The 24,096-nt window shown below is 37.0% G+C and overlaps 1 protein-coding gene across 2 annotated transcripts in view; it reads left to right on the top strand.

Moving 5' to 3' along the window:
- Positions 1 to 24,096, top strand: part of PPP2R5C (protein phosphatase 2, regulatory subunit B', gamma) — a 53,042-nt gene that overhangs the window by 11,206 nt on the left and 17,740 nt on the right. For both annotated transcript variants that reach the window (XM_008946048.1, XM_008946049.1), the window contains exons 2-6: positions 10,870 to 11,069; positions 19,263 to 19,373; positions 19,975 to 20,067; positions 20,166 to 20,296; positions 22,724 to 22,783. In XM_008946048.1, the coding sequence (XP_008944296.1) occupies positions 10,870 to 11,069; positions 19,263 to 19,373; positions 19,975 to 20,067; positions 20,166 to 20,296; positions 22,724 to 22,783 (595 nt within the window). The remainder of the gene's footprint in view (positions 1 to 10,869; positions 11,070 to 19,262; positions 19,374 to 19,974; positions 20,068 to 20,165; positions 20,297 to 22,723; positions 22,784 to 24,096) is intronic.

Raw genomic sequence — 24,096 nt, 5'->3', positions numbered from 1 at the left:
TTTTCTCTGGACTAAACAACCCCAGGCCCCTCAGCTGCTCCTCGTAACACTTGTTCTCTAGACTCTTCACCAGCTTAATTACCTTTCTTTGGACAGCTCTTCTTGCCAAAATATTGTTGATATAATGCTTGACCGTTTCTTTCCCCTGTTTTGTATCATGTGAGGTGCCTGAATTTCACATACATGTGGGACTAAGGAAGTGTTGTTTATGCCAAAAAAAGTTATGCACTGAATTTGAAAGCAGGATTTTTCAGGGAATAAAAAACCCCCAAGCACCTAACTCCTCTTGCCCACCCCCCTAAAAACAAAAGTCCAAAACAAACAGAAAATCAAACCCCAAACGAAAACCCTCCCGTAGGATAGGAATTGCTGTCTTAATGGTATTGGGTGATGCTTTTGCATACATTGTAATGACTACTGAAAGTTCTAATCTTGTATGGTAATTTGAGATGATTCTAATAGATGAGCCATTGAGGACCTTAGTTTGCATCTCAGCTCAAGAGATGTTAAAGCTTCTCCTATGAATACTGTTTCAGAGACTTACCCCATTCCCCATCCTATTTCTAATTTTGAAGAGTGCAGAATTTAGAGAGCTGATTCAATGTTGTCATCAAGGAAGGGTTATGGGAGTGTTTGTTAATTCAGAAATAAATGTCATCTTCAGAGAAGCTGGAAAGCGCACCTTAACCAGAGTTCTTGTGTGGGAGCTGGGTGTTTGGTTTAGGTTGCGTTAGGGTGTGAAACACTTGACTATGTAGGACTAAGGGGAGGCTTTTTCTTCAGGCTTTCCAATGTGTTGCTGCCTTGCTTTCTATGCCAACACATGACCCAGCATTCTTCAGTGAATTCTTGTTGTATCTGTAGTAATTATTTCTAAAGGCCACTATTACATTCACCTGCTTTGTCCTTGGGAAGCGTCGGATAGGAAGTGAGAGTGGCCCCCGGGTTCGGTGCACGTGCGGGTGTGAGGAGAGGAGGGAGCGGCCTGGGACTTCTCAGCAGAAGTAACCAAGGCATTTCATGTTTTGGTGGTTGGTTGTTACTTGAATTATATTTATTGTAGATGTGTGACAGGTGACATTCGTTGGCAAGTTACCCAGACTTCTGAGCAGTCTATGACTAGAATTAGAGGTTGGTGTGTGGAGTTTGGGTGTGTTTCAGGCAAGGTCACTTCTGCTCATAGCAGATAGTTAGGCTTGATTAGCTGATATGTATTTTGACCAAGTGTCCAAAGTGGCAGAATTTATTCAGTGGTTCATGAGTTTCTTCAGTTTACTTAATATAAATCTTCTTCTGAATTACAACATGAACCTGAATTATGTTCTGTGATGTAACCAAAGCCTGGTCTCACCACAGTAGTGCTATATTTCTTCAGAGAGACTGTTATAGGTATTAAAAAATAATTTTAAAGTTTTCAAATGCAAGCGATGATGTTGCATAAGAAGTTTGGGTTTATGCCTACACTGTAAGGGCTAGAAAACTGAGGATTTTTCTCTTAGGTTTGTAGTAAGTGCTTTGTGTGTAAAAATGAGGTTTGCTGTCATTAACTCTGTATGCCAAAAAGCTCTACTTGAGAGTTCTTTATCTATTTGGATTTTCCGTTCTCTTGTTAAGTCAGTTTTTTCTTCTGTTGTATACTTGATGATGCTCCCTGTCATTTTTCTCCCTAGTTTTCAGGTGGAATTATTTCATTATGTCAAGCCAATTTCAGCTTGTTTGACTTGTTATTTCCTGTATAAGCATTCCTGTTTTACTCTTCATGGTACATTGCCTTTAAAGTATTTATGCAGTTATCACTTTAACTCCTCCTTTATATTTATAAACATTTTAATACAGTTTAAAAATCCTATTTTTCTTAAATTATTACCAATATATTCTTCAAGGCTCTAAAAAATTTCCTATGGCTTCTAAGAAAATTCTTCATAAAGCAAGAGCTTAGGTGCAGGGTGGTGTTGGCCCAGTTTTGAAACGACATTAGATAATTAGCTGCACAGATTATATTCACTGTTGATCTATTTTTATCATCATTAGGATTGTGATGTACACCTGGAAAAGGTGATACTGGAAGTAATTTCAGTGCCTCCAACTGTTTAGTGTGAAGAAATTATGCCAAATAGTACAAAATGAGAGCAGGCTTTTTTCTACTTCACTACCAATCACTCCCTTAAAATCCACCACCTTCAATCTTTGACAATTAAATGTCATTACTTGGTTTTTGTGTCCTCAAAACCACAACTTGATCTTGTAGTTAGGAGGTAGCTGCTGCCAGCAATAGCCTTCAGCACTGGATTCTTGAAGGACTGCAGCTTTCAGAGGGGATTAGTGTTGTGCAGCACCTGTTTTGAGCTTCACTCAAAGACTGACAAAACATGTGCTTCTCATTCCTTCCAGACTCATAAGCTGCGGATTTTTTTGGGTGGTGGTGTTTTTCTGTTTGATTTGATTCTAAGAGACTTTTTTTATTTTTTCCATTAAAGAATATATTGCTTTAGAAGTCTCATACTCAATTAAAAGCTTCTTACTTGAATGAAAATTTAGCCAAGAGATTTCTTTACGTAGAAACTGAAAAATTTAAATGTTGTGTGCTTTTCTGCTTAATGAATTCCAACATTGCTCCTGCCTACACCCTCCCCACTTCTGTGTTGTGATTAAGACTAGTTCCATACACTGTCATAGGTGAGATAACTTCTTTATCTCAGGTGAAGTTATGGCTAGATCCAGACTGCAGATCAGCATAAAAGTAATATCAATGCTGTTGCTTTATTGACATAATAAAGCTTGAATGTTCACTACTAACCACAGCTTGTTTTCTGGAAATAAAACTTCTTTAAAACCACTGGAGTACCTGAATGTCTACAAATTTGATCTACTTGAAAATAAAGTTATATGCAACTCACTTTTGACTTACAGGTAGTAAATGCGCTGCATATGCGTGATCTTAAGTGTTTGTAAAACTTATTTTTTGTCAATATATGGGGAAGTACTTCTCATATTTTGGGTGCCAGTCTTTTCCATGTGCCTTACTGCATGTGAAACAGCAGCAGTTCAAAACAGTTCAGTTTCTCTGATAGGAAGGAAATTAAAAGCAGCTTGTATTTCCAATTAGAAAATCCTGTTATGTGAAAACAACCAAAAGGTGTTTTCTGGCAGCAGTGCAGTTCCTTGAAAGCAAAGGAGAGGAGATAGCCTGTAATTACGGCTGGTTCTCATTCTTTTCCCCCTGCCCCCCACCTGCACCCGAATGCCTGGGCTGCTACTGAGTGTCCTGGTGAGGCGTGAAGGCAGCTGGTGCAGGCGTCGGGTTTTGGAAGTTTCAGTCTGCTGCACAAGTACTCCTTGAGATGGGTATGTTCCCTTCTGCCTCTGCCTGCAGTGCTCAGCTCACCTTCTAACTGGCCTTGAACAAAACAGCTTTCCTGGTGTCATTGCTGGTTGGAATGGTAAGTGTTTTCTTGTAATTCTTACAGAAGCTCTACTTACCTGTAAAATATTTTAAATTATTGAACACGAGTTGTTTGAGAATTGTGAGTTTTGCTGTTGTAGTTCAGCCTGAAAGCTCCTCTAATCTTTACTGTCCTGTCTCTGGCAGGAAATGTTTTAAGTGTTCAAAATACAAACAAAAAAAAAAAAAAAAACAACCCACAACAGTTAAACTACTTTGTGGGAATGTTTACAGGTATCATACCTGGTAATTAAAGAAGTATGTTAAACTTACAGCTCAGTTCTTTTGGAGTAAGCCTGCGTTCTTTTATGACCCTTCACATAGCTTACATGCACATCCCTTTATCTTCAATAGTGAGATAAAGAGCAGAAGTTTGTTCATCTTGTGTGCCACTTTAAAATGTTTATATGTCTTGAGTCTAATACAAACGCTCTGTTTTTCATGAGTGTTCATGTGGCTTTGGTCACTGTGGTCATTTTGTTTGTTTTAAGCGTGTCTTTTGGCAAAGCAAATGCTTGTAGAGGATCAGCAATGTTCCAAATGAAAGTATATTACCAGCAGTATGTTTTATGTGTTTTTTAGTCCAGTGTATGCATACAATATCTTGCCTGCTTTGAGTTCTGCAGCCAAACTCCCACTCCCAGAGTTGCTAGTAACAGTGTAAAATGTATTGCTTGTTGATGTAATTATAGTACTTTCTTGTATTTCTCAAGTTTGTTTTAAATTTCTGCTAGAAGTAATAGCCTTAATTATTTTTTTCCATGCATGAATTGGAATATTTTTTTCCCCATGCCACCCCCTTATTTCCAATATCATGCATTATGATAGAATACCTTTAACTGGGAGGGTGTCACATCTCAGCAGTGTTAACTGTTGTCATTATGTGTGAAAACTGTAATGAGTTTGTCAAACAAATGCAATTAAAGAATTGTTATGTAATCCATAAAGTATCCCTTGCTTTGGCTCAGAATAGTAACTTAACCATTTCAAAATAAGGTGAATATTTTCAATGGAATTTTATGAAGTGTTAGACAAGCTTTTGTAATCTTCCTAGTTTTCTGTGAGTGTCTTAGGCTCTTCTCTTTTTAAGTGCTTGATCACTAGTTCTGGAAAGTGTGAATTGCAGGAAACCCTTGTTTTAGCATTTGTTTCCTTTTCCCTGTACAGTGTAGTCCCTCTGCTTTCACATCTGGCAATTCTTCATTTCTCTTACTCAAGATACTGAACTCTGCTTACTCTTTGAAAAAATACTGCCACACTACTCTCAAATTAAATGTTTGAGAACATCTCAAGATGCTGGACCTCTCTTGTTGAAGTACGATTACATAGGACAAACTACAAAGCTTCCCTAAAGCACCACTTGCTTTTCCTGTGGACATCAAATGCGAAATACGCTAATAATTGCTTCTGACCAGCAAAAGGGGCTGTGTAATCAACGTACTTGATGTTACGTTCTGGGTGGCACCTTAGTTGACAGTCAAATGTTGGTTTCCCGTATCATTAAAAACTGTAGCCCTTTAGAAGGTTTGCAGCGATGTTTCATAAGATGTATCATCTCCTTGCAAGCAGGACTCACCTTACGTGCTCAGACTTCATTCTACACCAATGACTATAAGAAAGCAGATACTGTTAGCCTGTGTTATTCAGTTAGTCTTTTTTTCTATGACCTTGGTTTTGCACGTGTTCCTCTGTGTGATGGTCTGTGTATTCTTTGGCATAAACCTCTGTGTTTGTCTAGCTACCCATTTAAAATGAGGAACTTTTATTGCTGATGGGTGTGTACACAGTCTGATTGGTACCTATGGGTATCTGGTAGTTTTAAAGAAGAAAGAGCTATTTTTCTTCTAATGAAAGAGGGAACTGTCAGCTGAACAAAAGGCTCTGCTGAGCCTTTCTATGTGAGCAAGAAGGTGCTCACACAACAGATTAATTTTATCTTCTGTATGTATTTTCTGCAACTATCAACCATGTCTCTTGTTTTCTGCTTTCAGAATGATGTAACATAGTGAGTTCTACTGACCGCAAATTGTGTTTTGTGGTAGAAATTGTATCAACTGTTCTTCCTGTCAGGACACAAAGTAAAAATGTTATACTTCTACCTTTATTTCAGTTCCAGTCTGTACTAGAAAATAGCTGATTTGTGTGACATCTGTGTCACCTACTTATCCTGCCTTGCCTTTTGTCCTCCATTCTGCAGCTATTATATTACACTGTTGTCACAGAAAAATGGGCTTCTATGGAAGATAGGATATGGATCACACATCAGTACCTAGTGATGACACAATTACAATACAAAGCTAAAAATCTATATTTTCATTAGAAGGAACATAAAAAATGTTATCCAGATAATAGTACGTTCCCTATAGTCCTACAGTGCACAAATACTCGTGTACCACTCAATATTGAACATATGTCCAGGCACTTAAAAACTGAACTTATGTTTTCTAGTGCTTTACTTTTTCTATTTATAATTTTCCTAAAGTAGGTAAAATTTGTTTTAATACGAAGACTGAGGAAGTCTTGATTTGTTAGAATGTAACTGTGTTTTAGTTCTTTATTTAATATTGTACCTTAAAGAAAACCAGACAACCCACGGTGGTTTCTCAGAGTGCTGTAAACTGTTGGTAGCTCCTGGGTGCAGAATGATGCCACATCCTGACTTAGAAGCAAGCAAGGGTGGAGGGAGGACAGTTGCCAGTGTGACCAGTTTATTTCCAGTGAACTCACTTACCTTTAACTTGCAGTAAGAACAGCTGAAGACATACCCGAAGCTTCCAAGCAATTGGTTTTCATACAGAGTTGACCATTTAAATTATAGCTTTTACAACCAATGGTCTGTGCTCTGCTAAGGCAGTGAGAAGCTGAGTACCTGGTCTTCCCCTGGCTGTTTCAAACTGAGATGTGGACTGAAGATGCTGCCTTTCACAGGGTGAGACAGTATAGGTAGTCTGGTAAAAGAAGTACAGCTGGTATCAATTATACTGTGGAAAGAAACATTTTTTTACTCTTTTTTACTCATCAGCCAGTTCATGTGGCAAGACCACAGTCAGAGATGATGTTGACAGTTTTAAAATTGTATAGTTAATTCTGTATCAGTACTGTTTGGGGTACAGCTTGCATTTCTGTAGGTTGGTTGTGTAAGTTGTATCTAACTGTTATCCTGGAATTGGAAGGAGAGAGACTGAAAAATCTGAACAAGACGACAAGCTGATTCCTCAGGCCCACAAGATTACCTTGCTATCATAGTACCTACCTTTTTTTGATACTTTTTCTAATGTATTTTTCTCTTACAAAAAGGACAATAGAGTGAATAATGCTGATTTAGGCATAAAATATCTCATTACAATATTTGTGTAAATCTGTCGGGAATTGCTGGACATTACATCCAAAGATAAGACTGAGATTCTTAGTGATTTTGAAAAACAATGCTTCTTTTCCAGTAGAAGACCAGAAACTTAAAGTTAGAAGTGGTTGGATTGAATAAAGAGTCTTAAGATTACACTGGTGCTACTGTTAAAAAAACAAATTGTGAGAATTATAGAAATAGTGGCTAGCAAATGGAGGAGGCGTGGTAGTGGTGTGTGTGTTTTGGGGGTTTTTGTGTGTGGTGGGGTTTTTTTTGTGTGTGTTTTTTTTTAATTGGGGAAGGTGTGGGTGTGTTTTGTTTTTTTTAAAAAAAAATATTGCTCAGTGAATACCTCCAAATATCAGGCTTGGAATAATTGTAAGGAGTAGCTTCTTGAATAACACGATGTTCCCATGGTCATTGAGGATATGAGCACCAGAATTGCTCAGTTATGGAAACCTCTACCTCATGGCACTCTCTTCAAATAACATCAGTTAACTTCAGCAATTGGAAGTCAGGGATTATCACTTGATTGAAGTGGAAGGGAATGTAGAAGTCACCATGCAGCTAACTGAAAGAACATAACCAAATAGTTCATGGTGTGTGGCTGAGGGTAAATGACTCTTTGAGGCATCTCGGAGTTGTTCTGCAGGTGCACATACATTCTTTGTGCAAAAATTATGATGGTCCACTCAAGTCAGTTTCTTAGCCACCTTCTATTTCCTATGATACTGAAATCACCCTTTCAGGCCTTGAAAGCAGGGATGACCTTGATTTGATGGGAAGTACTCCAGACAAGTACCACATGAGATTTGAAATACAGATGCTTGAAAGCTGTTGATGAATACTGCTAAAGCAGGGGGGAGGGGGAGAAAAACAACCAAACAAAACAGAGTTCCTTAGAAATATGTGAGGTTCTCAATCTGTATAAAGGGGGAATCTCTTTCCACTAGAATACAAGGATGACTGAGGTACTTAAAACAGTTAAGCCACTTCAGAATAAATGACATGGAAGATGGTTCACCTTGATGAGAGTTTCTCTTGACCCTCTTAGTTGTCAGTCTTTAACTTCCAAGATTAGTAGTAATTAGAGCTTTAATGCTCCTCACCTTTCAGGTTAGTGCACAATAAATCACTGTCCATTGCTTGTATTACCATAGTCTTCATTTAGGTTTTGAATTTTTTGGAGTGTGCATTCATAGCACAGTATCCCTGTGTGAAATTGTGTCGTTATGCTTTAGGTTTAAACATGCTCCAACTACATCGTATGTCTGAGATTTTCTACATTCAGGTAATAAATTTGGCTGGTTTTCAGTATGCAAACTACTCAAATTCCAGCAGAAATTATTCATTACTTTAGGTTTTAATCCAGATACACAAACGCATGTGTATTCAGATACAAAATTTGTGTGGATTAAAGGAACTTCAGTTTGTTCACAACAGTGGACAGAAATTTTGGTTTATTTGCCAGAATGTCATTGCTTCATTTAGGGACACCTGTCATTTAACACCTACGAGTTCTTGAAGTCTTCACTATCCCAGGCGTCCTGTTGACACTGAAGTCTGTAACAGTTTATGGTTTCTTGCATGTGCATTACATTTTTATTCTATATGGTCTTCAGGACTATTGCAACACAGTTTTGTGGTTTTTTTTTTTCCTGGAATTAATCTTCAGAGCAATTCAGACTATGTAACTAAAAATAATTGCCAATGGTTTTAAGTCAAATATGTCCTCCAGGTTTATTATAACAAAAGTACTTTTGAAAGCAACTTCTCTTGGGTTAGAGGACCTACTTCAACTTTTTTTATCTGCAGGAGAAGCTTGTCAGGCACTTAAAGGAAAGCAACTTGTTGTATTTAAATAACTAACTGGACTGTAAATATCTGCCAGACATGCAGTTTATGAGGTTGTACATGTATGCATTAGGTGGTGTGTGCTTGCATTCAGTAGTACCATTTGAAAGGCTTTGTTTGGTGGGAGCTCTTGCAGCTTGTGTTTAAGAAAATATTATGATTCTCTAAGGAACTGGAAGAAGTGAGAGTAAACTGCAGAATTATTTACAAAGGCAATCCACTCTAGCTCTGTCATTTAACATGCTGTTAATGTCTTAGCAGTTCATATCTAACAGTAAAAAATTATCCAGAAATAAAATGTTTTACAGTGTTACCTTAATCAGAGTTTCTGTGATGTGTTCACATTTCTTGTCTTAAGCTTAGTGCTGTATTCTGGTGGCCATTTTAATTGGACATGAATTTTTACTGCTGAGAAAAGAGTGCTGCTTTCTTCACCTCTGGCCAGTTACTTCAGTGTTTCCTAAGTATTGAAAGTTAAGGTCCTCATCCTGAAAATTTTTGCTCTGTATGACGGCCTGTAATTTTACATGTGTTAGTCATCTTAATTAACTGTTCATGGGATAACTTAAAAGAAAATTAAAGCAATGCAGAATTTTGTGGCATTAAGGCTAAAGCTCTTTAGAATTTAAAAGGCATAACTTCTGTTCTGTAACTGTTGACATCTTAGCCACAGGAGGTGTGCTTTGTCAACATATGAATGTTGATAAACCACAATCTAGTGTTAGTTTTTTCTTAACATCACAGAATGGTAAGGGTTGGAAGGGACCTCTGGAGATCATCTAGTCCAACCCCCCTGCCAAAGCGGATTTACCTAGGGCAACCAAAACAAACTTCTGCATCTATATTTAGACTCTGTGATTTGGGATTATATTCGTTTCACATTATAGTTGGTGGCTTTATGCCGATGTGAGTAGATCTGTAATTTTTTTGAAGGTTAATTATTTTGGAAAATACTGATGGCAAAAGTACTGCTTGCTTACTTGCTTATCAGTTCTCCATATGAAGTTTGAACTGTGCAGTCTAATTTTGCTTTACATGCAAGCATTAAATAATTTATTATGGAGGATCAGCAGTGAAGGTTAAGGTGTAAAGCACAGGAAGTGAAAATTGGGAGATAAAACCAAATTTTATGTTTTAATAACCTAGTCAAACAATAAAAATACCACTGCACAAAGACTGTATAAGGCAGGACAACCTTTCTCTTAAAAGGTTATGTATCTGTATAACAGCAATACAGATAATAAATTATAGAGTGTTACAAAAAGAATACAAATATTCTTTTCTTTTTACTTTTTTGGTTTTATTATTGCAGATGAGGGAGTCTGGTCTCCAAAGCCTGTGAAGTATTTTTAATAGGTGTCATAGATGAGACAAATCAGAATAACTCCTTATCAGCTGCATATGAGTGATTAAACAATGAGTAAATATCAAACGAGGTGTTTACTCAGAACCTTTTAAAATTTACTGTTAATTTTTTTTCATACCTTATATTCATCTTGATGATTAAGGATGGCCTTTTCTAGAAGGCTAGTGTGGTTTAATTTTTACTGTAACCACAGTTAACCAGACTCCTGAAAGTGCTTAAGTAGATTGATAATGCAAGTCCTGTACATGTGCAGCAAGAACGCAAAATAGTTTTGTAAATTGACCGAGTAGCTGAAGATCCTAAGTGCATTGCTCCAGTTTCTTTAAATAAGAATTTTTCTCCAGGATGTTTTTTGGGGGTTTTTTGAAGTTTGAAAAAAATACTGAATAGTTGTTCTCTGCCTGGATGTGGTTGCTGTAGCCTGTTTCGTCTTAGGAAGCACTTGATATAAAAATTATCTTTGTGAGGTGGCAGCTCCCTGGTTTCAAAAGTGGCTCTGGCTTAAATCTAGTGCTGAAACTGAAGATCCATCCATTTATCTCTCATAAAACCAAAATATTTCTGCAAATGTGGCATAATACTTTCTAGAGACACTGAACTGTTGGGGAAGTTCCTTGAGGCATTTTTTTCAAGCATGTGGTTTTTTTCCATACAGTAACTATTTCTGGCAAAGGCAAGTATGCATCATGGTTGCAATTTTGTTAAATCATACAGTGTGTTTTTCTGGGGTTAATAGTCCTAAAAGTTGTTTGAAGATTTCAGAAAGGTTTGCTTATAGTCTTACACGCTGCTATGCCTGTGTCGTGGGAAGAGTTAAGTCCACTACAATATAATTTATAACCAATTATTTTCACTTTTCAGATGTTCCTCCTGCTGATCAAGAAAAGCTATTTATCCAGAAGTTACGACAATGTTGTGTACTTTTTGACTTTGTTTCTGATCCACTAAGTGACCTAAAGTGGAAGGAAGTAAAACGAGCAGCTTTAAGTGAAATGGTAGAATATATCACACACAATCGCAATGTGATTACAGAACCTATTTACCCTGAAGTAGTACATATGGTAAGTGACTTAACAATGACAACTGTTTTGATTTTTTTTTTTTCCCATTCACAGTTGCTTGTTCAGCTCTATCAGTTTATTTTAAGAAATCGTACCTAAATCTTGAGAAAGGATCAAATGTGTTTGTACGCCTGCAAAATGGTAATATTAACAGCGTTTTTAAATCTCATTGCCGGTATTGATTCTTCTTTAAGACAGAAATTAGACACATACATGAACAGGAGTACATTAGGGTTTAAGCTGGTAAAAATGAAATCTCATATTTTAAAAAAAAGTGTGGCTTTTTTTCCACAAAAATGTTTTTTTGAATAGGTGTTTATAAAAATAGGGAGGAGGGTTAAATGTACCTAGCTGTTAAACATGTAGATTGCAAAACTGAAAATCTGAAAAACGGTTTAGAAGATCACCTCTGTAAACTTGACACTTAATCTTGCATAATCCCATTCAGTACCAGCTACTGATTTTCTTCTGTATTCAGAGGTGAGAATGAGAATCAGACTTTCTTTAGTACACAGGGTGACAGATGAAGGTTCTGCTCTAATAAGCTATGTGAACCATTCAGGCTTGTTGTTTCTCCTTGCTCATTCTCCAAATCTAAGCCAGCTAGACCTGCTTTATTTTTCTCTTGTGCTTATCCTTCTCCTTTAGAGTAGACTTATGATACTAAGTCTTTCAGCTCTTACTGTGGTCACTAGACACCAGTTGCCTGGGGTAGCAGTTGGGTTGAGGTCTGTAGCTGTTGTCTGCAGTACGCTGAGAACAGAAAGCATTTTTTGAACTTCCTGACTACTAAGCTTACAAGAAACTCTTGACCGCAAATGACATGATGGTTTTTCCCAACACTTCGTAGCTTGGGGTGAATTTTCAGGGGGATAGGAAAACAGAGCATCTTAATGAAAATAGAGACTGAGTCAAATTTTGAGGTCCACCTACAAATCAGAGACTTTGAAGCTTCTTCAAAGATTCTAAGAATTTATAGTATGAATGATTTTGATTATTCTGAGGACTGTTTGTTATTTAAATCAGCTGTAAGTGTTTACTGATCCAGTACTTACTTTCATGGGAACTTCTGAGTATGTGAGGATTATGTATAACTCTAGATGTCAAACGTGTACACAAAGCATTGCGGATTATTAATGAGGAGATGTGGGATCGTGGCTTTTTCCATGTCTTGATAGCTGATTTATATCTGTCTTCTAATTGATTGGTTATTTTTGAATACTTAACACTAATGAAAGCGAATAAGCTTGCTGAGACTTCATTTAAATAAAATTGAGTTCATCATGAGTTCTTGAGCATGTTAGACATTAGTGTTTGCTTCTCTGAAGGAAGCTTTAACTGCCCATAATTTCATAACGTTTGCCTGATGTCTGCATTTTCCTTCTCCATCAAATAGTTATGGCCAGAATACATTTGGCTGAAGAAAACAGATATTTTCTTCCCTTTCAGGTGCAACTAATGGTAATAAATTCTCCACTTCCATCAATTCAAGAAATCTTGGTGTGGCTGCGATCTTAATTGCCAGTGTTTTGCTGGGGCTTGCAGCATAGATTTGACAATTATTTCAGTGAATTTAAAATGTTTCTTATATGCAAGGATCTGCAGGGTGTGGGGTTGCCTTGCATACAACTTACACAGTACTGCAATAGACACTGTCAATGAAGATACTTAGACTAATATTTTGAGGTTCAATTCAGATCAGAATTTTTCTAGATTACTTCTATGGAACAATTTTGTTTTGGTCATCTGTTCCGAAACAACTGTTCATCCTGCAGTAGTATCATCAGCTTCTTTCTTTTAGGTATGTATGTGTAGATTGAGGTGTACTTTTGCTAAGTTCCAGCAGTAGATTTGAGTTGTGTGGATTTTAAGGAAAAATAAAGCTAATATCTTTGTGTACTTTCAGACTCTTCCAAAAGATACAAAAGTTATGTGCTGCTGCTACCACTAAATTTTATTAGTAAGAAATAGTGCTTCCAGTAAAATTATGAGCATGAGCAAGAAATACTCAGATTTGAGTGGTTCTTGGTTTGGAAGGTTTATGGAGTTGGTAGTTGGCACAGAAATTAGGACTTTGCTGTGCCACTCTGTTCTTGTTCATAATTTGGAGGTTACTCATTTATGTATGAGTATGTCTCATACATGTGATATGTGTCTGATTTTTATTTGGCTTTGTTAACGTATTATTTAGGCCAAACAGGGCAATGAATTGCACAGGTTACCTGTTCAGTAGTTATAAGTAATGTTTCCTTCTCCATAGCTTCAAATTTTCTCTGACAAGAGAAACATCTACCCTACCATCTTGGTGGTTTTTTTATCCTTTAATTCTAGCACTTGTGTCTCTCCACCCCACCCTTATCCTTCTTTTTATGCTTCAAGTATCCTGGGCTAGTTTATACTAAGGTCTTATCTTTAAACTATATATTAATCTAGTGGCTTAGTTAAATTATTTAATGTTAAGTGTAAGTCTCCTTTTCAAAACATATGAGTGAAATTAATTTCTAAAATGGATTTAATGCTGCTCTCAAGAGTAGATGTAAGAGTTCCTTTGCTTGCTTTCTCAAAGAGCCAGCTGACATGTCCTTCTAATTCTATTTACATTTCTAAGTGAATTTGTAATGGGAAAGGAAATGTTTTTGTTAAGCACCTGTACAGAAAGTTCAATTTCTTAGGTACAGTATAGTGAGATTGGATTGATTAGCCTCAGAGCAGGAACATAATCTCTTCTCAGAACTCTGACATGTAGTCAAATATCTTGAATAAATATTGTAAATATAAATTACAAACTCAAAGGGTTTTGATCAAAAGTATCTGTAACAGATTCTTATTTAGAAAACAATACATGTTTGTTTGGCTTTTGAAGAAGGTGGAGCACTTACGGGAATATTGTTTTGCACTGGTTAGTCAGCAGCAGAGACACTTGGGATATTAGTTTTGTAGAACTTTGTGAGAATTGCTAGCTATGTAGAATACAGACCCAAATTAATACTGCTTTCCACCTCGGGGAAAGATGGGCAGTGTCTTTGCCAAGATCTGTTTGAAGAGGACTGTGAAAGTGAGCATCAGGATGAATATTCACTTCCTCAGCTAGTCAGCCAGAGGGTATTGAGGAGAGCTGAGAGGAGGCTGGAGCAGTACTGGAGGTGGAGGTCCAGGTTGTAGTGTTCTGAGAAAGACATAGATCAAAACAATATATAAATATGCATACTGACTTCTGTAGCTCCCGGAATAATTTCTAACTGATGCAGAAAGACTGGTGGATGGTGAACTAATGATTTTGTGTTGCATATGATCTATTTTTAAAATTATAATATATAGGAGCAGATCTAATTTCAGTCAACAACTGAGGCAGTTCTCACTGCAACTTTTCATGCATTATGATAATTAAATTGCATACTTGGTTATATCCATGGAAGGTTGACTTTTCTTGTTTTGGGGATTTTGCAAGTATGGGTTTTGGTTTGTTGTTTGGTGGTTTTTGTTTTTTTTCTCTCTGATCTTTGGTCTAGAATAAGATGGTACTGTGAATAGAAGTCTAATACTTGTGACTCTCTTTAGCTATTAGGATGGGTTTATTCACGTGACTATAGAAGACACAGACTTTCAGATTATGTAGCTTGTCATCCAGAGCTGTTCGTGTCAGGCATTGCTCAGGCTGCTCAGCAGAAGGGAGAGGGGAAAAAAAGTGTAATAATGTGTCTGGTGCCTACTTGCTTGAAAACATTCTCCAGTGTTATACAAAATTGGCTACCAGAAAATCGGGGTGCGTAACTACCATTACAGCAAACATAACTGTCAAGTGGAAAAAATGCAGGTTGTTTGCTTTTCCTTTTTTCTTCTCCCATCCTCCTAAATGGTGTCCTTTGGAGTATTGTAGCACCTATATGTAGTTTTTGAAAAGACTCAAATTTCATCAGTTTTGGTGGGGCTTGGGAGGGAGGGGAAGGAGCCTGGGGAAGGGATGTGCTTAAGTTTTGCTAGGAAAATGATCAGCTGTTGGACAGAAAGGTAAAGGTCTTTGTCATGGTTTAACCCCAATCAGCAGCTAAGCCCCACACAGCTGCTCACTTACTGCCCCACGGTGGGACTGGGGAGGGTCAGTCAGAATCAGGAGGGTAAAAGTGAGTAAATTCATGGGTTGAGACAAAGACAGTTTAATAGGTAAAGCAAAAGCTGTGCATGCAAGCAAAGCAAAATGAGGAATTCATTCACTTATTGCCATCACAGGCAGATGTAGGGGCCATCTCCAGGAAAGCAGGGCTCCATCACAGGTAATGCTTACTGGGGAACACAAACACCATCACTATGAACATCGTCCCCTTCCTCCTCCTTCCCTCAGCTTTACATGCTAAGCATGACATCGTATGGAATGGAGTGTCCCTTTGGTCAGCTGAGCTTAGCTGTCCCAGCTGTGTCCCCTCCCACCTTCTTGTGCACCCCCAGCATCCTGGCTGGTGGCTGGGGTGAGAAGCAGAAAAGCCCTTGACTCTCTGTAAGTGCAGCCCAGCAGTAACTGAAGCATCTCGCTGTTACCAACACAGTTTCCAGCAAAAGCCCAAAACACAGCCCCATGCTAATTGCTCTGAAGAAAATAACTCTGCCCCAGTCAAAACCAGCACAGTCTCACTGGTATTAATAATTCATTTTAAATTTTCCTAAATTTCAGGGGCTTTATGGACAAAACTATTTCAGGTTTGTGTCTTCACTGACAAATACTGCACCTTGGTTTAAGCAGTTTTATATTTCATTGGTCAAGGTAATAAAACACAAACCAGATGAAATCAGGTTTCATTGGTTCCATTCCTCATGGAACAAATTATTCTGAATTTGGGTTTTAACTCTTCCCATTTGATATTCTCAAAAATAAAAATTATAGAACATTGTACCTAACACTTTACATGACCCAACTTTTCTTCTTTATAATGAGAGTCTGAGACTTTCTCATCTAGGAGAGGCTGATTATCCTTTTGTTTAACAACATCAGCAAGTTTTAAATTTCAAGTCTAGTTTTCCTGGGTTTGTTTTCTTAGAAGACCATTGATTATTCTGAGTTTTCAATATATTCTTTTAAGCAAAAGTTGGAGGTTGTTAGTTGTTTAGTGTCCATGTTCTTAAAAAGGGGAACATAAAGATTAATTCTCTGAAATAGTAATTACTCTGATGTGCCAGTCTCAAGTCTGTATCAGACCTGTGCCTCAGTTACTGAAATGAAGGAATGTTCTGAAGAAAAACTCCTTCATGGGAGTATGACGTAAGTCTTGCAGATTTAGCTGATGCAGTTTGATACTGCCTCCCACTGTCTGCTCTGCCATCTGTCAGATGTGAGATGGCAGGACAGCACATACATATGACATATGCTCCTTAGCCTTTAGTCCTGCCAATTAATAGGTAATTTACAGCGATATTTTAAACTACAAATGGAGGTCTTAATGAGAAGTCAGAACGTGAAGAAGGAAATGTGGCATTTGGTTGCTTTTCCCAGAATCCCACCAAAGATGGGTGGAATGCATTCCTCTGCAAAGTAGCCTCTTTAATCTGAGGCAGCTTAGTCAGAGCTTTGGAGTAACCTTCATATGATAAGCAAGAAAGCTTTGATGCTATTTAAAAACAGAAGACAAAAAAAAAAAACACAAACCATCCAACAAACCAAAGAAAATCTCAGTAAAACCTGAGAAAAGAATAAAAATGTGTATATGGCGCATGATTCCGTCTCTGGTAGAATTTGAATGTAATAAAGACTGAAATTGGTATAATGAAGAATAGATTTTGAATGTGTGATTGGAGTAGAGCTTGCATTCTGAATAGCTACATTATAAGTAAACTCAAAGTTGTAGGGTTTACTGTTTTTCCTTTAAATTGAGCTGTATTAGACACTTGTTAAAAGCGTAGGAAACTTTCAGCTAATGAAGTGTTCTGAATCTATTCAGTTCAGTGCAAGTTCAAATTGAGTAATTCCCCACCCTACACCACTCCCCCCTCCCAGCTGCTCCTGGAAATGCCCTGTACTGGCATGTTTGCTGAGCCAAGTACTGATATTCTTCAAAAGGCTCTGTAACTGGTTCTGCTGCTCGTGGTGATGTTGCCGCCTTCAAAGAATTTTTTTTGTTCCTGGCAAATCAATTTCTCTGCCCTGTTTTCTTTTACTTTGCAAGACTTAAGAAACACGTTCTCAGATTTTCCTCTGAGTGCTTGCAAAAAGACAACTCCAATCTGTTACAGCAGTGTGTAGGTTAACTCCTGCTGGTGCTGGTGGTACCTCTTCAGGACAGAGTATGTGTGTGCCTTATGCTGAAGCTCCATGCAGCCAGCTGCAGCCGATTCAGTTTTGTGCAGGGCACAGCTCTCCATTCAGCATAGCCACCATTCTCATTGTGAGGAAAAGTTTACCAAAATTTACTTGAAAATATCTCAGTATTTTTATAAAGCACAGAAGGAATAGGCTTGGAGATCACTTCTTTTGAAGGGTTAGGACAGTGCACCACTGTGGTTTTATTTTGGCAGTCTTCTCGTTGCTTCTGCAGTACGTTCAAGCTGCTGAGAGACTGAGGCGTTTGTCTCAAAGGATCATTTTCAAGTAGTGGAGGCGGTTTGAGACCATATACTGATTTGAACTGATCTTGGGGGTTTTTTCCTTTCTTTTTTAAATTCTGTACAAAAATAAGTTTAAACTGCTTGGTACTGGTTTGATAATGAGCAAGCAACAAAACAGAACAAGAAAGTCTCCACTGGTTGCACATGGGCCATTAAATAGATTACATTTTTCTACTTGCTCAGCAATTTGGTAGTCTCCTATCAACATCTGCCCTACCTAATACTCGGAATTACAAGTTTAATTGAGGAACTAGTCTATTTTCAGTACTGACAGCCATACCTGGCGTGGATATACAGAAAAAGGTTTTTTCAGGTTTTCTTACTGGCATATACAGAAACCCATTCCCTTTACCTTGCACAGTAAAGTTTTAACCATTAACTCCTCAGGGTGTGAGAATAACAACTTGAATCACTAACTAGTTGTTCCATTCTTGTCCAAAAAGAAGCTGGCTAGTTTTGCTGGCTGTCAGTACAAGTAGAGAATTTTGGATGCTGCAGACCTCTTCAGTCTTTGCACCATTCTAGGTAACATCCTTGAGAATGCATGCTAAATTTATCCCAAAAATCATGTAAAGCTTTTAGCTTTTTTTTTTTTTTTAGCCAATAAATGTGGTTTGCCTTGCATTTGTGATTATATGCCTTGTATAAGTTGATCTAGATGCGATTGTTTATGATTTTATATTTTTATTTAAAAAAAAAAACTCAAGGTATGTGCATTTAGTGTTGAAGTTGTTTTGCCTAGACCAGGACCTTGTAAAAAAGTTTTCTGTCCATATGACAGGGAATGGGGTTTTTGTCTTTATTACGGACTTTGAAAGTCTTCTTATGTTAAAGGGGTTTGTGAGAAGTACTACTTTGGTTCATAGATAGTATGAATGTGCATCTCGATTAGCACTTGAAAACACAAAAATAATTTATCTGTGTATATATCAACAAGTTGAAAAGCAATTCATCTTTGTAGTCTGCTCCACTTCCACAAAGATGCTAAATGGTTTTCAGGGGTTTGAGAATTCAGATGAAGTGATGGATCGGGGTGTACATTTCTCCTTCCTCCATGATGATGTCAGGTAGATGGGCATGTTTGTAGAGAAAACCACTAAGAGGGGGAGGGAGGAATTTGGTTTTGAAGTGTTTCCCTGTGTGCATACCCACACTGTGAAGTAAAACTAATCTTTTACAAAGAACAGTAGCAAGTGATCTTTGTTTTGCATCTCTGCTTCTTACTTCCACTTTTGCAGATTGTTGCAAGGCCATGTAAAATGTTTACACAAACATTTTATATATACATATATATGTTTTATATACATTTGCTTGTGCTTTTAAAATGTGTGTAAAGAAATACGAGCAATATTCTCAGAAAACACATTCTTGACAGTAGGTTTGTGCTTTGCAGAGTACTATGTAGAAAAGCATTCTCCAAGTTAGAAATCTTTAAAGAAGAATGAATGTGCTTCATTGCTTAAACCACTGTCTTGTGTGGCTTGTATTTTTGTAAATATTAACTAAGATAATTTGTGTGAAGAATTCTCAGTCAAAACTCTCTGAAGTCTTTTCTTACTCATTCACTTGTTTCAAAGTTCTTAAAGGCACACATGATTTCAGTTTGCAGTTAATATGTTTCGAACATTACCACCATCTTCCAACCCAACGGGAGCAGAATTTGATCCGGAGGAAGATGAACCAACCTTGGAAGCTGCGTGGCCTCATCTACAGGTATTTAGTGAAGACTAGGACATCAGTAGTCAGAACAGAATTTTGACATTAAATCATTGTTAACTCAAAGTTGTCTAGGTTATGATTTTATCAAGTCAGTTACACTTCTCTGCAATATTTAAAGTATTTCTTGAATTTAAACTGATCATCTTTTTTAAAAAAAGTCAGTATGATGTGAGTTAAAGGCTGATTCTTGTGGTACAGCTGTAACTACTGAGATTTTAAATGAGCTTCCATTTGTCACTGAATGCTTTGATCTGGTTGTGGCACAGCTCTAATGTTCAGAGGTGCTATGACAAATGGAGGAGAACAGAGACTTTTCAAAACACGTACTGCTGGGCATGATGAATAATAGATGATTGTATGTCATTTAAGTAAAATTTAGTGATGGAGCTCAGAAGAATTTCAGTGCAGTTTAAGGAACCTTAAGTTCTTGTACTTTGTCAGGAGAGCAAGAGCAAAGCTGTAATGGTGTGGTAGAGAAAGAGAGATAAAACCAGTGCAATTCTGGCAACCAATTAGTAATTTTGGTAATGTACTGCTTATAAAATGGTTCCTTGTTTAAAAGACTAATACTATTTTTTGTTGGTTTTTTTTCCAGCTTGTTTATGAATTTTTCTTAAGATTTTTAGAATCTCCTGATTTTCAACCTAATATAGCTAAGAAATATATTGATCAGAAGTTTGTATTACAGGTGAGGTAAAAAAAAAAATTTTTAACTTCAAGGTCTAAATTATATTTACAATGCATTAGATTCAAGTAAAGTGCATCTCTTCTTTTCCCTCTTTGCAGCTTTTAGAGCTCTTTGACAGTGAAGATCCTCGTGAAAGAGATTTTCTTAAAACAACTCTTCACAGAATATATGGGAAATTCTTAGGCCTAAGAGCTTACATCCGGAAACAAATTAATAATATATTTTATAGGTATGTCAGTATGTTTGTGTTATGGTGCATGTGATCAGGCATACAACAAAAAATACTCTCAAGACACTCCTAACAATTTTTAAAATTCTTCATAAGTTTATACCAAATATTGCTACACCTAACAACTAAGACCAGTCGGAGAGATTTAAATTAGGGAAGTCTTGCACGCAGCATAAATTGGGCAGCTGAAATTTGAGTTCATATGTTAATTCAGTGGGTAGTTTGGTATCTCTTGTCTGTGAGGGCTTTTTTCTTATTGCGTAGTCATATGTTTGTTAACGTGGTGCCATAGTAAAGCATAGTTCTTCCTAGTGCAGAAGTTGGGCTCAAATGAACTGACTGGAATTGGCTTGAAGGAACACTGTACTACCTTTTTTTTTTTTTTTTTCTCCTCAGAGCTGAGATATACCCATTATGGCTTGTGAAGTATTTTTTTTAATTGCCATAGAATGAACTGTAGTACAATCCCAAATACAGAAAAAATGTGAAGATGAAAAATTAATCAACAGTAATATCAAAGGTCTTTAGAAGTGTGTTTTTACTGCCATTATGTCAAATGTGAACGTTTTAACTTTGACATGCTTCTTTTTTCTGCAAATAATTATGTTGTGTTATCAGTTTTACACTCGTTCCGTCATGCTTCCCTTTTCCTCTGCCTCTGTTGTTTTCATCCCAGAGTGAATGTATGATGTTACCCCTTTAAGAAAACAGTAAAAAGCTGCCACATACTTGGTGCTGTGTCATGAATGGGACCCAGCAGTAGCAGCTGTAGAGGGAGCTTACTTGGTAACAAGTAAGCCTTTAAAAGAGATACAGAGAGGCTGCTTTAAAATAATAAGTAAGACTTTGCTGTCTTGCAGACAACTACTCATGACTGGGCATGTCAAGAGCCTGTGCATACTAAGGAAAAAGTACAGGTGTATTTTTAAAACAAAGATTTACATTTTCTTCCTTGCCACACATATTTATTAATTTATTTCCAGAATGCATTATTTTTGTAAAATGCCTGAACCAGATGGTGCAACAACACCTCTGAATGCTTGCAAAAAGACATCTCCATGCCACATCTTGCACTTCATGTTTGCAGACAATGGAAGCAAAGTCTTCAAGTAAAGATAGTCCTGGTACAGGGCTTGTGAAAGACTAAGAAATGTTCTGTTCGTTAGATCAACTTTTTAATAGTTTGTATAAAAATGTTATTCATGTGTAATGTGTATGGGAGATTATATAATTTGCACTGTAGAGGCTACCCTTCTCTACCAAGCTGGGAGAGGGGGGAATGACAACCAACAAAAAAACCTCACTTAGTTGTTAATATTTAGGAGGTAGAAGTTGAAAAATTTTGCCTTCAGATACAAACTAGTGTTACTGGATATGAGAAGCTGTTTCAATTTCTGTCTTGAATTAGTGGATTATGCATGATAAGCTCTTAAAGTATGTGTAAAATTTTTCAAAATATTTTCTTTTCATATACTTTCTGCAGCAAGCCATCAGTTTGTTGCTGTGCTTTCTTAATAAACATGTGGTCTTTATTTTTATTGTAGTCACTGACCAGAATTGCATGAATTCTGTCCTGATAGTACATTCATCTTTTATATTTTTCTCAATGTAAAAATATATTTTTTAAAAAAAAAATTAAACCTTTATGCTAATTCAATCCAAAGCTTTTCATGCCACTGTCTTTAGTTGTGGCTGGAATTGTTGTCCTGCATTATGCAGAAAGGGTCTTTAAGAAGAAAAAACTTTTATCAAATATTTTGGATTAAAAGTAGGTGTTAGTATGTCAGTATATGACAAATTTTCAAATAAAAAAATATTTAATAATGAGTGGAATTATTTTCTCATAATTGTAAATTTTTATAACTGTTTGCGAAGTACCTGCAGTTGTGCATGGAACTGTCACCATAAATTTATACTCGGGCAATTGAGAAGAAAGGTGGCAAGGTGATTGTCTAGTAAATTACAGTGGTCTATCAAAAGAAAATTCAGGAAAATTTGACTTCCTCTGTTTATTACAGAGCCTTTTGTATGAACAGAAGTCTGTAATCCCCAAGAGCTTTTTAGATCCATAAGTAGTAACTGTTTGAACACCTTGTACTTGTACGCACTATAGAAGGTTGAGTCATGGCATTTGATTATGCCAGATGCTCTTCTGTTATTTTAATATTTAAAGCATTATTTGCTGTGTTCAGTCTTGCATTATTACAATGGTCTAGAATATGAGTATTGGAAAAAAACTCAAATGAATGCTGCTTTGTTAAATGTGGGAGAGAAGAGCAAGGAAGTGTGAAGGTTGAAAGCTGCTTGATGCTTTTTACTGACTAAAACCTAGGAGGTCAAGTCTACTTGCAATGTTAGCTGGAGATCTTGATGTTAGATTTGTATCTCTTTTCAGCAGTAACCGAGTAAAACTTTTCATTTATTTAGGTTTATTTATGAAACGGAACATCACAATGGCATAGCAGAATTACTGGAAATACTGGGAAGGTAAGTTGTAGGTTTTGTTTCATTAAATTTGCTTGGTCTTCAGAGTAGACTTTAAAAATCAGGTTGGGGATTGCAGATTGCTTTGAGACAAGATTAAAATAGCTTCCTATCATATGTCAAAGCTGTAACAAAGAGACTAAGTTTTGTATAAGATTCCAGAAACAGCAAAAACGTCAAACATTGTGGCAACATTTCGGGATGTGGCAACTTTTTAAATCTTATTTTTTAAGTTTTCTTTTGTCAGTTAGGGTCCTTGTAATTTATATTAGTTGTAAAGCAACTACAAGTAACATGTGATGAGTTTAAACTTATTCAAAAATTGCTCTAACATCACTAAATGCATAGCAGGTAAACAAAAGAAGGCATGGGTTATGAAATATGAAACTTCAGAAACTCTCTTCTGTTAATACCATTATTTTGAAAACTTCAAGTAATGCATCTGAAAGCCCTTGAAACTAAAATTTTATAACCTAAAGCTGATAGCCTCATGAGAACTAGTGTTTTTTGTCAACTGATTTTTCTAATCCATGTGCAGCCTTTTGTGGTTTTTTTTATACATTAATATACTTTAGAAGCTTAATGGGATTTACGTTATGATGTTTCCATATCGTGGCACATGAAAAAGTCAGCAGGAGCATGTTGCTCAGGGTTGTCTCTGCTTGGGCTTTGGATATCTCCAAAAAAGAATCCACAACCCCTCTGGGCAACAAGATTCTCCTGTTTGACCACTCTCACAACATAAAAGTTTTTCTATTATGTTTGAATGAAGTTTCCTGTTTTTCAATTTGTGCCCATTGCCCCTCTCTTGCCCTTTCACTGGGCACCACTGGAAAAAGTCTGACTGACTTCTTCACACACCTCTTCAGGCTTTTGGGGTAAGATCCCTCTGAACCTTCTCTTCCCCAGGCTAAGCAGCTTTCTCAACCTTTCTTTGTGTGTCAGATGCTCCAGCCCCTTTGTTATCTTTGAGGCACTTTACTGGGCTCCCTCTGGTATGTCTACATCCTTCTTGTCCTGGGGGGCCCAGAACTGGATCCAGCACTCAAGGTGTCTGACCAGGGCTGAGCCAGAGGTGCAGGATCACTTCCCTCAACCTGCTGGCAATGCTGTTTGTAATGCAGCTCAGAATGCTGTTAAAATTGGAAAGATATTTTTAAATTTTCTAGGTCTGCATGTCTTCAATTTTTCAATGAAATGTTCAATTACTAAAGGAGTTGCATAGCCATCATTACTTCAACATATTATTATTAAGTAATGCTCATCAAGGTATGCTGAAGACCGTATAAAGCCTAAATAGTAGAATATGGAGCTAA

Source organism: Merops nubicus, unplaced genomic scaffold (genome assembly GCF_000691845.1).
Source record: "Merops nubicus isolate BGI_N331 unplaced genomic scaffold, ASM69184v1 scaffold17998, whole genome shotgun sequence".
NCBI classification, from domain to species: domain Eukaryota; kingdom Metazoa; phylum Chordata; class Aves; order Coraciiformes; family Meropidae; genus Merops; species Merops nubicus.
This window is presented reverse-complemented; position numbering and strand designations above follow the sequence as displayed.